The following is a 15,152-nucleotide window of genomic DNA, read 5'->3' as shown; positions in this document are numbered from 1 at the left end:
CTGATGATTGCCTGACGTGGCTAATTTGACAGGAGCGGTCTGGTGAGTAATCATGGTGAATACCTCATTATTTAAAGCAGTGTCTGGAATGGGAGGCTAGAGCTGAGTGAGAGGCAGATTCAATGATTTAGCTACCTCAGTGTGCATTAAATTTTGCTCTGCTTCAGAATCCATGAGAGCATGAAATGAATGAGCCTTAGCACTAGTTGTCAAGAAAAGGGTCAGCAAAAGATGGGGTTTATCTGCTTTAAAAATACAGCCCACATGTAACCCCGAACTTACCGGCGGCCGAATCGGGCGCTTCCTGCTCAGTAAAAACACTCTCTGGCTCGAAAACGCTGTTCCCGGCCGCCATTCATCGGTTTAAGATGGGCTTTATGTCCTCCAAAAACTGCTCACACTGTCAAGCCTATACACCGGACAATTACATGCATGCTCTTTGGTTCTGTCCAGCAGTTCATTCACATGTAACGTTCCAACTTCCCCTATAGAATGCTTGTTGGTCAACTTAGATCATGTGACTACAGAAAAGAATATAACCCATATGGTTTTCACTGCCCTATGCATTGCCAAGAAAACAGTCCTCATGAACTGGAAAAATAAAAATAATGTTAATTTTAACCAATATAGAAATTATCTAATAGATCACATTAGTCTAGATACAGCCTCCTTGCCCTGGTGAGTTCCAGAATGTCGGGGTGCCTACTGGAGTCAGCAGGAGAACTGGCCCCTTCCTTCCCTCCCCATCCCCAGCTGCCTCGCTCTTCCCGCTCCACCACAATCACCAACACACCCAAGGCCTTGGGGTGCAGGTGTCACCAGGATTGTGTGTACAGTGTCTACCATTGACCGCATTACATATCACCGCCTTTATCCAGGGGATGCCATACCCTGCATTTATGGACTTCCTAAAATCCACAAGGAAGGGGTCCCACTCAGACCCATAGTCAGTAGCATAAACTCAGCTACTTACAACATTGCGAAACACCTTGCTACCATCCTTGCACCTCTCGTGGGGAACACCCCACACCACATCAAGAACTCCACCGACTTCACCGACAAGGTCCAGAAACTTACCCTGGATCCAGATGAAACCATGGTGTCCTTTGATGTAGTCTCACTCTTCACTTGCATACCCACCACGGAGGCAGTGGAGACTGTCAGAAAACGACTACAAGAAGACAGCTCCTTGGAAGACAGGACCAACTTCACACCCGATCAGATTTGCACACTGTTAGACCTCTGCCTCACCACCACATACTTCAAATACAACGAAGGCTTCTACAGACAAAAACATGGCTGTGCCATGGGCTCCCCCGTGTCACCTATTGTAGCCAACCTTTACATGGAGGAAGTGGAAAGGAAGGCTCTTGCCTCTTTCAAAGGAAGAGCACCCAGCCACTGGTACAGATATGTAGATGACACCTGGGTCAAAATCAAGACACAAGAAGTGGAATCCTTCACTGCGCACATTAACGCTGTGGATAAAAACATCAAGTTCACCAGGGAAGACACAAAGGATAACTGTTTGCCTTTCCTGGACTGCGCCGTGCACATTGAAGAGAATGGCAACCTCAACATCGAAGTTTACCGGAAGCCCACACACACGGACCAGTACCTCCTCTTTGACTCCCATCACCCTCTGGAACACAAACTTGGAGTAATTAGGACCCTACACCACCGGGCAGAACATGTTCCCTCTAAGCCTGAGGGAAAAAAGAAGGAACACACACACGTAAAGGAAGCCCTCAAAACATGTGGTTATCCTAACTGGGCGTTCATAAAGTCAGCAAAGAGGCACAGAAAAGAAGATCAGACACCAGCGAGGGAGGATAAGAAAGAGAGACGCAACAACGTTGTCATCCCCTATGTAGCCGGTGTATCAGAGAAACTCAGGAGAGTTTTCTCCAAGCACGACATCCCAGTGTACTTCAGACCCAGCAACACACTCAGACAGAAACTGGTTCACCCGAAAGACAAAACTCCAAAACACAGACTTAACAACGTGGTGTATGCTGTACAGTGCAGCGAGGAATGCCCAGACCTCTACATTGGAGAGACCAAACAGCCACTTCACAAGCGCATGGCACAACATAGAAGAGCCACCTCCACAGGACAAGACTCAGCAGTCCATCTGCATCTTAAGGATAAAGGACACTCTTTCGAGGATGCCAATGTTCACATTTTGGACAGAGAGGACAGATGGTTTGAAAGAGGAGTGAAAGAGGCCATCTATGTCCACTGTGAGCGACCATCTTTGAACAGAGGCGGTGGTTTACGACACCAACTGTCTGCCATCTATAATCCAGTTTTGAGTTCCCTCCCCAGACGCCTTAACGCCCACTCACATCCTGGGCCATCTGACCTCAGGAATTCACATGACAAGGTGGGGCCAGGTTTCACAATGAGCTCACCCGAAACCCTGGCTGATTAGGTACCACACCCTCTTTCACACCTTGGCTCATGTGATTAGAGGATCACCAGGGGGTCCTTTGTCCCTCTTTGGGGGGATACTCCCACTGGGTTTAAATCTGGGACTCTCGGCCATTTGACCTTAGAACTGAAGAAGCTTCTCGGATGAGAGGTGAAACGTCTTCAAGCAACTCAAAGAAGTCCAGACGCTTTTCTTTGCAAATTCCTTTGACTACGATGACCAGGATGACTGAGAACCTTCACAGACAGTGTCTATTTATGTCTGTCTCCACGTTAGGTGAGCACTGACAATTTGCACATGTGTCCATGGATGTTCAGATCTGTGTGTGCCTGTTTGTATGTGTCTATATGTCAGGTCGGGTATTAGACCCCACCTCTCTAGGGACATCTCAGGCCCTCCAAGGTATGGAGGCCTATCTCCCCTCACGACTCCCCCTGCTGGTGGCAGATACCCTCAGACATCAATCAGTGATTTTTGGGATGAGGGACAAAACATGTCCGCTAGATAAAACCCAATTTTGGGGTTAAAAATATGCATAGAAGTGTTAACCCAACTTACTAAAAGACAAACCAAGGCAATGTTTATACAACAAAAGTATGATTTTGCATTTGTTATACATATATATTTTTATTTTAAATGGTACAATACATTAAGAGTACCTTAAAAATCCATTGCCCAGAAGCAGGTGTGATAATATTAAAATACAGAAAAAAAATTAAAAGTAATGTAAAATTAAATATCATGACTCTTGTCACTAAGTATTTAAGTCAATACCTTATATAATATCAAAATATGCAATTGAAAATTTATTTTTACATATTGTAGCGGGCCAGGGCTGTTCGGGGATTTGTTGTTGACATTTATGTTCTGTTTTGCAGTTCTGTTTGTTACTGGCGGCAAAGATGTCCACATTCTCGTCCAAGAGGCACCTCAACCGCTGGCGCTGATCAACGTTGAGACCTACGCTGCTGCGCTGCCACAGGTCACCAACAGCCTTGGTTGTCTCGGTCGAGGGAGATTTGTTGGGCTGAGAGGCCGGGGCTGAGGTGAGTGGAGATGAGCCACCGGCGCCCGAAATCTGCTGAGCGGCAGCTGCCCGACGCCTGTCTCGTCTAACTCTGGTCCCCTCCGCTCCCTGCTTTTGACCGCACTGGAGGGCGAGAGTCTCTGTGCCAAGAGTGATAGCCCACTTTGCAGTGTCGACGCAGGCCCCCCAGCGGGTCAGCAGATCAAGGCCGATGATGCACTGGTCTTGAATGTCAGCAAGCCAGAAGTCGTGCACCAGCTCCAGATCCTTCACTCGGATCTGCAACGGTTTCTTCCCCCGCATATCAGTTCTCTCCCCCGTCACTGTCATCAGCTGGGTGTCGGTGGGCGACCAACCCTTCACCAACGACCCGGACGTTCCAGGGAGCACGCCAGGTCGTATTAGGGAAATGGTAGACCCCGTGTCCACCAGGGCCCGGCATGGCTGGTCCTCAACACAGCAGCTCAGGTAGAGTCCCTTGAGGTGCCCAACCCGGCCCACCACCGTGCATCGTCCTTGGAGGGGGACAGGAAGCTGGGGCGGTGGTCCCCTCACTACACCGATCCCACCCCGTTTCCCTGAGGCTGCGTAGTTCTGGCTGTCGGGGCAGGTGCTGGGCAGTCACACGCCACGTGGCCAGGCTCATCGCACTGGTAACAGCGGTCGGTGGGACGACGAGGACGCCTCCGGGGCACCGAGGGCTGCAGCTGGCGTATCTCCGCGACCGCCCCCTCCCCGTCGCAGTCCGCGGCTCTGATTTGAGGATAGTTTGGGGGGGGCACCTGCTGGTTAGGTAGCGAGGCGAGCACCAGCTCAGCCCTTTCAGCCTCAAGGAGCGCCTCACGGAGAGTCTGAGGCATGGCCAGGCGGACGTGTTGGCGCAGTCGCTCTGGAATAAGTCCTCGCAGGAAAGCATGCAGGCTAAGCTCCTCACGGGCTGCTGCTGGGAACTCTGGGTAGCCACGACGAGCATACAGCAACACATCCGCTGCAAAGGTGCCCAAGCTCTCCCCCGGCCTACCGCTCCGGTTGGTCAGCTGCTCCCTGCTCTGATCAGTGGAGTGCCGCTGCCCAAATCGCCTCTCGAGTGCTATGGTGAGGGCCTGGAGCTCATGCTGCTCTGACGGGGCTAGGTCAAGGAGTACCTGCAGTGCATCTCCTTCCAATGCTAGCGCTAGGTGTGTAGCAGCCTCTTCGTCGCTCCAGCCATTATGTCTTGCGGCTAGCCGTACTTGTGAGAGGTAGGGCTCTAGCGGGGTTAGCCCGTTATATTTCGGTACCTTAGCTGGCGTTGCAGGCATCACTGCTCGCTGTCGGGGGCCCGGTGTGTCGGCCGACAGAGGCAGCCCATCAAGCATTGCCCTAGCGTCGGTCGCGGCGGCGCGCTCGCGCCATTGGGACCCGTCGGGGGACTTACATCGCCGCTCACGTCCTCTCTCTTCAATCGCCAGCTTCCCAAGTGGGTAATGTTCTCCTCGATAGCTTGCTCTAGCCTCCGAATGTCTCTCTCCATTATGGCGAGGGTGAGCAATCCCACTTCTGACACGAATGTGGCGAGCTCAGACAAGGAGGAGACAGAGGTTTCGTTCGGTCTTGCTTTCGGCGAGCTACCGAGGAAGCACAGCCGTTTATATTAACTGCCAGAGGAACACTGCCGCTAGCCAACTGCTCAGCGCGGCAAAAGCAGAGCAACAACAACAACAACATACAAAATGGCGCTCTCTCACCCGGAAACACACAGTCGCAGAGGGAGCGTAACCTGTAACCATGGCAACATAAACAAACAGAACTGCAAAACAGAACATAAATGTCAACAACAAATCCCCGAACAGCCCTGGCCCGCTACAATATTTTTAAGTGATTAAAATTGTGTCCAGAGTTTTTGTCAACACCATCAGATTTTTTTTAAAGTTGACCCAGGGTCAGTGTAAAATACAATCCTAGCTGTGTGAACAAAGCCTGGCTCGTTTAATCCTGCATGACAAACCTCAGGATGCAGGATCTTATTACTCTTTCCTGCTGGCACACCTGTCACACCTGAGAGTCAGCTAGAAACTTACAGTGACGTGGACATCATGCAAAGACTGCCAGACTCTGTAATACTGTAAATGATCAGTGACTCAGGTTAACACTAAACTTTAAACAGTCCCTCTGTGTCTCTGTGTGTGCTGAACATCTAGGATTGAGTCAGGCTGCATTGACTGTGGGACTTTTGACATTTGAAGATTAAAATTTAGCATTATGGCTGCTCGTGGTGTGTAAAGCTTCTACTCAGCTGTATTTTTGTTACTACTTTATGTTTGTTGTTGTTTAACACAGATTTCAGAAGAGCAAAGATGAGCACTGTTGCTTCATCCTTAATAGTTTAACTGGATTGGAAATCAAAAAAATCCAGATTCTTCTTCCACAGAAGTTTCATTTGTCAGTGTGGGTCTGCTGAGTCACCTGAAGAACTCATTTCATTCTCCACGATGTTGATTTACAGAAATGTTTCACAGGAACTGATTCCTCCCAAAGGGTGAACAAGTGTGTTTCCATAGATTACCTCTTCTTAAATGAAGGCAAGTGTTTGTCCTTTTTTGTTCCTCAGGTACAGTACGTGATATTAAGGGCAGGCGGTCATCACTGGGGGAAGACAAGAAGCAGACGTACTTCCAAGAGGGAGCTGCAGTGAGGACACAGCCTGGTCACTGAGGTCAGAGGTCAGAATCTGAAACAGCTCAGGTTTATATTCTAGGGGTTATAAAAAAAATTGAAATGTATTTATAAAGAAACCTTTAAATAATATTTCAAATAATAGTCATAATTATGATTATTATTAGAAATATCAAACATTTAAGTGGATTTTCTGTTACACGTATTGTCTTAGCCCTGCGATAAACTGACAGCCTGTCTTTGTCCTGTATCAACTGGGATAGGCTTCATCCTCCCGCGACCTTGAATTGGATACATTGTATTCCAATTATGTAATCACATCATTTACAAACTCAAGGTATCCAATCAAAATGTAAGTAATAATGTTAAAAATGGGAAAGCAGAAATAAGTGTGACATGAATGTAAATGTGTTAGCTGACATAGAGGACAGCTACATGTAGTCTGAAAAACCTTTGTTGTCAAGTTTGCTGGTATATCAGCACGATGGAAGCATCTGTTTCACGATGTAAACATCTGTGCTGTGTCTGCTCTGTAAGTAGAATCTCTGTTTGTTTGAATTCTTGTACTTTGTACCATAGTATTGTGAACCACTGTAGCCTTTACTATTTGTCTCCTTCATCTCTTTGAGTGTAATAAGTCATGGTGAGGGATATACTAATATTCATGCAGCAACATGAAATACTAACTCATTTCAAACATCTAAAACCTAGAACAAAAAGTAACAGATAAGCTGGAATGCACCTCACTGCCAATCTCTGAAAATGTAGAAAGTAAAGCACAAAGAAGTGGTCAGAAAAAAAATTCCTAAATATCGCTGCAGTACCTGAAAATTCCACATAAGTGTAAGTGTAATAATGGAGTAGTTAAGTTTTGTTTTGTTTTTTCAACCTGAGTGTCATTTCTCTTTAGTTCTGATCTCACTGCTGAGCTGCACAACAAACCAAGGTCAGTAACCTTCTTCTGTCACAGTTTAAACCTGAGAAATGCTCACTGATATGACCTGATTGGGTTCATGGTTCACAATGGAACTTACATGTAAAATGGATGAGATAACTCATCCTGTAAAATACCATTTTCAAACGGTTTTGAGAAACATCTAACAGATCATAATTTTTTTCATTTTAACCCTCACAACTCGTCTGACTGTGAGTCCCAGCAGCTCTCAGTTCTTTGAAGGAGACTTTGTGTCTCTGAGCTGTGAGGAGGACGACAGCTCTGCTGGATGGACTCTGAGGAGAAACACAAGCAAACAACAGAGGACTCAGTGTGGAGATGGGTGGGGAAAACAAAGTAATTCAGCAAATTCTTCCTGTAACATTATCTACATTTACACATCAGACAGTGGAGTTTACTGGTGTGAGTCCAGAGAGGGTCCCATCAGTAACATGGTTAACCTGACAGTCACTGGTAAGCTGAGTGTGTGGAGTTAGTGTTGATGAAGCTGTGTGTAAATGGATGAAATGCTGTAGTTTGTCTCTGTGTTGAGGTGGATCAGTGATCCTGCAGAGTCCTGTCCTCCCTGTGATGGAGGGAGATGACGTCACTCTGCTCTGTAAAACAAAGACCACTCCCTCCAACCTCCCAGCTGCTTTCTATAAAGATGGCTCCCTCATCAGGAAGCAGCCCACAGGTCACATGACCATCCAGCATGTTTCCAGGTCTGATGAAGGCCTCTACAAGTGTGACATCAGCGGTCATGGAGAGTCTCCATCCAGCTGGATCACTGTCACAGGTGACACACTCACCTGTCTGTGTTTCTGCAGCTTTCAACATTCACAATGTGACGACAACTTAATGACTGTGTTTGCTTTATTTTAGACAAACACACCACCACACCTCCACCTACATCCACACCTCCACCTACATCCACCTCTCCTCCTGGTTCCACCTCCATCATTGTTCCTCCATCACTCTCTCCTGTTCTCTCTGTGGTGCCATGTGTTGGATCAGTCTGTGTTGTGGTTCTACTGGTGTTACTGGTTCTGCTGGTGAGACGATGTGTTCACAGGAAACCTGAAGGTGAGACTCAGACTTCCTGATCTTTCATGTCTGAGTTTGTTTAGTAGAATAAAGTTCACATTCATTATGATCACAGTGACAGCTTTCTTAAATATAATCTCTATTTTGATGTTTAATTTATATCATTGTTCATTTTTTTAGCAGATCAGAAAGAAGCTGGAGAAGGTGACATCATTACTCATGTCATGCACATCACCATTAAGATATCAAATAATCAGAAACAGCCAATCAGATGAAGTTGAGGTAGTATTCTGGTTTCTGAAAGGTTCAGTGTTGAGGTGCATACCATATTAAGCTCCTTGTTTTCATAGTAAACATGTTTGACAGTGCCCTTGTTTGTTGGATTAAAGTGAACTAAACTTGGGAGTTTTTGTGGAATCATTTGCATTTGGAATTTCAAGTGGACATTAGAGGAACTGCAGCTTCTGGCACTTAATGTGTCTGGTTGGTTTGATCTTCATCTTACAGTGTGCAGCTCCCTGAGGCAACTGTTGAATTGTCACAAAATAAATAAAACTGAACCAGAACTTCACTCACGCATATGTTTGGCATGTGCTATGAAGATGGATGCTGAGTGGTGAGAGTTGCTTCTAGAGTGACTTTGGTGTCATGTTCTGGGTGAGTGCGGGGTTTGTCAGTCACCCTTCACACCTGACTGCAATCAAGTCACCAGCATTTAAGACCAGCACTCACAACAGACCTCTGCCAGACCTACTGCTAACTTTAGTTCTAGGCTGCCAAGCTCTTGTGAGATCCCTTAACAATTGCATGTCTACTCACCGTGTTTTATCTTTGTCATAGTACCCACATGGCCATCACAGTTCACAAGCTGAACTACACGCATCTCTGTCTGGACGCTGATTCTCTGTTATCATGTTGCTCCTCCTTCATCGTGACACTTCACCTTCCGGCCTCCCTGCCAGGTCTGTTGCTCCAAGTATATTCTGGACCCTCGCTGGACCCTCCTCGCATGACGCTTTCACCTGCAATGCGTAAGCCATAACCATCACAGTTTAACCCTTTACGTGGGCACGCTCCGTTTTGCGTAACTATTTTTTAAATCCCTGTAGAACCAGAACTATGTAAACTAGCGCAAAATTTGTTTTTGCATATGAAACAGGAGGAGTTGTACTTACATGTTCTGCATTCAGCTTGCCCTAGGTCACGGTTTCCTTCCACATATGGCTTTGCAAAAATTGCATAAAATGCACTTGCAGCAACAAAAACACAATATTCCAGAAACACGCTTTGCCGATCTGATCAGCTGTTCGTAACACTTCCTACGTCGAAATAGATGTCAGCGCAAACTATCCCATGTCCGCCATTACCTGCCGGAAACCGGAAGTGACGCCATTTCGCAGAAAATGTAGGGTTTTCTTTTGTTTTTTACCTTCAGGGCCTGTAAGCATACACTGGTGTTTTTAAAAGTCATGTTTGACTTTATCAGGGCACTAGACTAACTTTTTGCCATGGGCGCACTGGTACGCCTAACTTTAAAAGGTTAGGCGCACCAGCGCACTTGGGCAGTTCATTTATTGCAGCATATAATGTGTTTTCTGGATACACTGCTGCTTTTTCAGCATTCAAAGATTGATGGCACAAAATTTGATATTTCTTCCAAAATAATAATAATTAAAAAAAACAATGTAATCACTTGTCTTTCACTCTGTACTTACTGAGTGCTGTTCACTGTGTGTTTGTGGTCTGTGGTTAACTGAAGCTAACAGCTCTGCAGTCATCCAGCATCCTGTTTCTGAGAGAAAGAGAACACGTCAGCTGTCTGAAACTCAGTCTAAGAGATTTGAGAAGATGAAGGTCAGATAAAAATGTGTTCATAATTCAGTTCGTACTTTTCACCACTAATTCCCATAAATGCCACCATGTTGTTCATTTTTTTAAATGAGAAAGGGACATGTACAAATTATTTGTAAAAGCTTTTTTTTTGTTTTTGCAAACAGTCCCAGATGTTGTCACATGCTACCACGAGTGAGTAAAAGGTAAAAAGGTAAAAAAACAAAAACAAAAGGATCAGTCAGAAAAGATCAGGAGAGAGCAATGATCTGTGGCCACTGCCTGCTAAATCATTACGTTTTTTAGGGGTTGTCTTGTTGCCTCTTTATTGAACTTGTTAGCAGGTGAAAGTTGTTCACAGTGGTTTCCTGGACTGATTAAAATCCATCACTTCTGGCCTTAACTATCAGAGTTTACTCAGCTACGGGTCCACTCTGTATGGACTATGATGCAATGTGCACTGTAACTTTCAATGCACAGACCTTCAGCAATATTATAACTAATCAATAAGCACTAAAAAAAAAGCTCAGACAAGGCAAATATGCATCTGCTATCTGTTAGCTGGATTAGCAGGAAGAATTAACCGTTAGCATGAAGTATTTAAAAAGAAAGACCAAACAGGCCAACGACCTTTAACTCTGTGCTTTTAAACCTCTCTATATTAAAAACCACAGCAGTTACTTTTCATTGTTTTTGCAGACACTTCTCACCACACTGTGTGCCTGTTTGGCTAATGATAGTACTCATGTTGTGAGAACCTGTTTGCTTTGTGCTCTGTGGTGAAGTGTATCAGTCTACACTGAAGCAAGATGACACCTATGTAATGCTCCAGCTCTCTGTGGTCACTCTGTGGTTCAAAGCAGAGACACTGAGGAGAGAAAACTGTGCAGTTTCTGTGGTTTATAAACGTTATAAGATAAGATAAGATAAGATAAGACAACCTTTATTAGTCCCACACGTGGGAAATTTGTTTTGTCACAGCAGGAAGTGGACAGTGCAAAAGTTATGAAGCAAAAATTAGAATAAAATACAATAAGAATAAATACAGTACACAACTGTAAAGAATAGAATAAAATAAAATACTATATACAGTAGAATAAAATAGAATAAAATATACAATGAGATAAAAATAGAGTACAAATGCTATATACAACTGAGTAAAAATACAACGATGCCAGAAAAGATTATTGCACATTAGTGTTATTGCACATTTGTGGATGTGTGTGTTTGATCAGTTAAAGTCTTTGTTGTGGAGTCTGACAGCAGTGGGGAGGAAAGACCTGCGAAATCTCTCCGTCCCGCACCGTGGGTGCCGCAGTCTCCCACTGAAGGAGCTGCTCAGTGCTGTCACAGTCTCATGCATGGGGTGGGAGATGTTGTCCAACAGTGATGACAGCTTAGCCACCATTCTCCTGTCACTCACCACCTCCACTGGGTCCAGAGGGCATACTAGAACAGAGCTGGCCCTGCGGATCAGCCTGTTCAGTCTCTTCCTGTCCCCAGCAGAGATGCTGCCTCCCCAGCAGACCACACCATAAAAGATGGCTGAGGCCACCACAGAGTCATAGAAGGTCTTCAGGAGTGGGCCCTCCACTCCAAACGACCCGAGTCTCCGCAGCAGGTACAGCCTGCTCTGCCCTTTCCTGTAGAGGGCGTCTGAGTTATGAGTCCAGTCCAGTTTGTTGTTCAGATGAACACCAAGGTACCTGTAGCTGTCCACAGCCTCAATGTCCATACCTTGGATGTTCAGTGGTTGCAGTGGAGGATGTTTGTGCCTGCGGAAGTCTACCACCAGCTCCTTGGTTTTACTGGCATTGATCTGGAGGTAGTTCAGCTGGCACCAGTCCACAAAGTCCTGAGTCAGGACTTATAATGTACTCTCTTCATAATGTTGCATAAAAGAATATAATCAAATGTTTTGCCATAGCTGTATTGCAGTGGTGTGTGGTGACCTTTATAGGAAGCCAAGCAGAGACAACAGCACCCTCCAAATACACCGTTCTTCCTCCACTGTTTAACACAAATTGGACCAGATTAAAACATATCATTTTTGCTCTCTGTCATATATTTGATATATTTGCTGACAGCTCATGCCTTCAGTGGTGTAGTGGTCAACACATTCAGGTAGCACATGAATGATTCCTGCTTTTATTCCAGTCGGAGACACAAATCCTCTTTGGGAAAGTGTTGGGAAGTACATCCGGGATAAAACTGAGAAAAACTCTGCTGTTGGGCTACCATTCTGCTATCATTCCCTCTTCACTCACCACCAGCGTCATTACATCCTTTCTCAAGATTGCTTTAGTCACTCCAGTGCTGAAAAAAATCTTCCTTACATCCTAACAATTTTAACAACCTCTTTCTGAATCTACCTTTCATCTCTAAAATACTTGAAAAATTAGTTGCACCTCAACTTCATTCACACCTGGTCAATAATAACATCTATGAGAGATTTTAATCTGGTTTTCGCTGATGTCACAGTACAGAAAAACTGCTTTACTTAAAGTCACTAATCATCTTTTACTCGGAGCTGACTCTGGTCTTCTCAACACTCTCATCCTTTTGGATTTGAGCTCAGCCTTCGACAGTATCTCTCACTCTGTCCTTCTATGCAGACTTTCCTGTCTTGGCCTCTCTGACACACCCCTAGCCTGGTTTCAATCATATCTCCTTGATCGCTCCCAGTTTATTCTACTCAAATCATTCCGCTCTCTTCTCTTGTGTGTGATTTTTGGCTTGTTGTGTCTTTTCTGGAACTGAATCAGCAGACCTGGATGAGCATGTCCAAATGCAAACACTCATCAAATTTCAAAGTTTATAACCACTTTGAAATTTGACGTAAAGGCCATAACCTGTAAAGGCCTTTTGTTGTGGGGCTGGGGGTTGAAAAAGTAAGAGTTTTTGAACGGGACTACCTACAGAAAATGACAATGAAATAAATTGCATACCTCAGTATAATGTTTTGTCTCACTTCAATTACTTCTTGTTGCATGTTGAAGCTTTAATAATTATTCATACACGTTACATAAATCATCATCAACACACCAACTGGTTCAACATGTCAAAAAACATTTGATTAAAAAAATACAGTACTGAAAAATAAAGAAATAAAGACTCCTAGGAAACATTTGGTCCCCATGGGTGTGAAACTTTATTAACAATCAACAATTAGCTCATATCAAAGTGAAATGAAATTAAACAACAGCTCTTGAGACGGTTAAAGTGAAGTAACAGACAGAGGAGCCTCCTTCACGGAAGGAAAAGTTAAAGTTAAATAAAGCATCGCAGATCAGAGAGGAAACGTCTCACAGTGTAAAATGAAACCAAATAATTATTGCTCTAACTATCAGAACAATTTGTCACTCTCTTATAGTTGATCAGTGGATCTTGTACAATACTAGATTAGTGATTGCCTATCATCTAAAAATGTAATTCACATTCAGATCATCACATACAGTGTCAGTGTCTGTAATTATACTGTAACAGCTGATTTCTACATTTGTGGGGTTCAAACCTCAAAGAAGAACCTGGATCTTACATGCAGTTGCTGAAACAGTCATTGATTTTGATACTGTAACAAAGACAAAACTAGATTTATGAAATTTCTGTAATAGAATTTTTATTCTTGACAGTAGATTTCATCAAAACACTGACAGTGAGCACTTGGTGCCACTAAAAGAAGACATACAGAAATGCCCTCACAAAAATACTCACACTAAAACCAGGTTTATTACAGTCTGTCCTTAAAAATTTACTGCTACATTTGAAATATGAATTATGAAATGGAGATAGAAGTGTACTAGTGCAGGCCTGACTGACAGTCAGACTTTTCACTTATAGGAAAGAAAATGTAAAGATAGTAATTTTAAAATGACTAAAAAATGTGCAGCCAAATTAAAACACACTAAGTTATCAGACAGTTTCAAAGTAGCTGGTTTAGACTGTTGATCTGCTCATGTTATTTATTCAGTCTCTTAAGCTCCGGCTGATGGAAACTGCTCTGACTGGTGTTAGTTATCCATTGTTAGCCATCTTTGATTTGAATGCTGGATGATTCTGTGAAGCTTCATTAGATTTTTTCTCTATTTTTTAACTAGACCTCTGATCACACGCACACTCAACTCTACTGACTCACTTGGAGGATCAACTCTCAGGTAGATGATGCCGATGAGCTTCATACGATCCTCATACGATCTTCTTTCCTGGACGACATGGCAATCGTATGTTCCAGAATCAGCAGTCATCACATTTTTCAGAATCAAAGACAGGTCTCCATCCTTCATCAGATCCACCTGGTTCTGAAATGCTGGTTTTATGGATTGAAGTGATCACTGCAGTCCAAAACTACATATCTATCTCCAGATCAACTCTGCTCCACTTTACAGCTATGATGTTGTGGTTTGAAGGTTGACATGTCATAGTGACATTCTGCCCAGACTCAGGTGGGAGCAGAGAGGTTAAATGATCAAATTACAACTGTCCACTTATACAACAGCTTGTCAGGGTGAGGACCACAGAGGAACCACTGGTCTCAGGTTTATGCTGGTTGATTCATTCCAACCCACTGTTGTGAATTTTTTTGTTTGAGATCCAACATGTTGTGCATTCCTAGCTTATGCCGCAATGGGACCGTGTAAACAGATATGCCCTTAGTATATGTTAGTGCAAGGGTGTTTGTTCTATCAAAGTTTATTCTGATTTTGGGAATGTGAGACAGATTTTTTAAAAAGTGTTTATAACACAGTGTGAACACATGAATGTGTATAAATAAAGATCTGGCAGAAGCGAGAGAGGAAAACACACTACCTGTTGTCCGTCTCATCGTTTACCTGTTTTTTTTTTTTTTTTTCAGGGCCTGATATAATCGCTCACTAGGATGTGTTACACATGTTTTTGTATGCTCAAGAGTTCAAACGAGCGTTTTATCCTCAGTAGTTCCAGTGTAACTTGCTGTTTGGGGGAATTTGCAATATTCAGTAATGGCAATGAAAAGTTCTGTTGATTTTGTTTTGTGTTACTTATAGCCCTTAGAAAGACATTTGGAATCAGCCAAAATCGGTATTGTTACTTCAGTGCGTGTTAGTAATGTCTGTTGTATTTCCAGTTATTATGACAATTATTAAATCTTTTTTTCTTTATGTAAACTGGTGCCACACTGTGGATAATCCCCACACCACACAAGTCTCAACCTCAAATTTATTAAGTGTTGGATACCTGGAATTTTT

General features: G+C 43.9%; 1 protein-coding gene across 1 annotated transcript; it reads left to right on the top strand.

Annotated features, from left to right (window-relative positions):
- The first annotated feature begins 7,256 nt into the window (after positions 1–7,256).
- LOC134623857 (Fc receptor-like A) lies at positions 7,257–8,372 on the top strand. Its single transcript, XM_065470219.1, has 4 exons — positions 7,257–7,524; positions 7,604–7,849; positions 7,936–8,136; positions 8,278–8,372. Exons 1-4 carry the CDS (start codon positions 7,503–7,505, stop codon positions 8,370–8,372), a joined length of 564 nt encoding a protein of 187 aa, XP_065326291.1. The 5' UTR covers positions 7,257–7,502.
- The last annotated feature ends 6,780 nt before the right edge of the window (positions 8,373–15,152 follow it).

Source organism: Pelmatolapia mariae, linkage group LG3_W (genome assembly GCF_036321145.2).
Source record: "Pelmatolapia mariae isolate MD_Pm_ZW linkage group LG3_W, Pm_UMD_F_2, whole genome shotgun sequence".
NCBI classification, from domain to species: domain Eukaryota; kingdom Metazoa; phylum Chordata; class Actinopteri; order Cichliformes; family Cichlidae; genus Pelmatolapia; species Pelmatolapia mariae.
Note: the sequence above shows the minus strand (reverse complement) of the source record. Positions and strands in the feature narration are given on the sequence as shown.

Excerpts from the sequence above, each read along its gene's own strand:
- LOC134623857 (XM_065470219.1), top strand. The coding sequence starts at position 7,503 with ATGGTTAACCTGACAGTCACTG. Across the intron at positions 7,850-7,935 it reads CAGCTGGATCACTGTCACAG|ACAAACACACCACCACACCT; the intron begins GTGACACACTCA and ends GCTTTATTTTAG. Across the intron at positions 8,137-8,277 it reads TGTTCACAGGAAACCTGAAG|CAGATCAGAAAGAAGCTGGA; the intron begins GTGAGACTCAGA and ends TCATTTTTTTAG.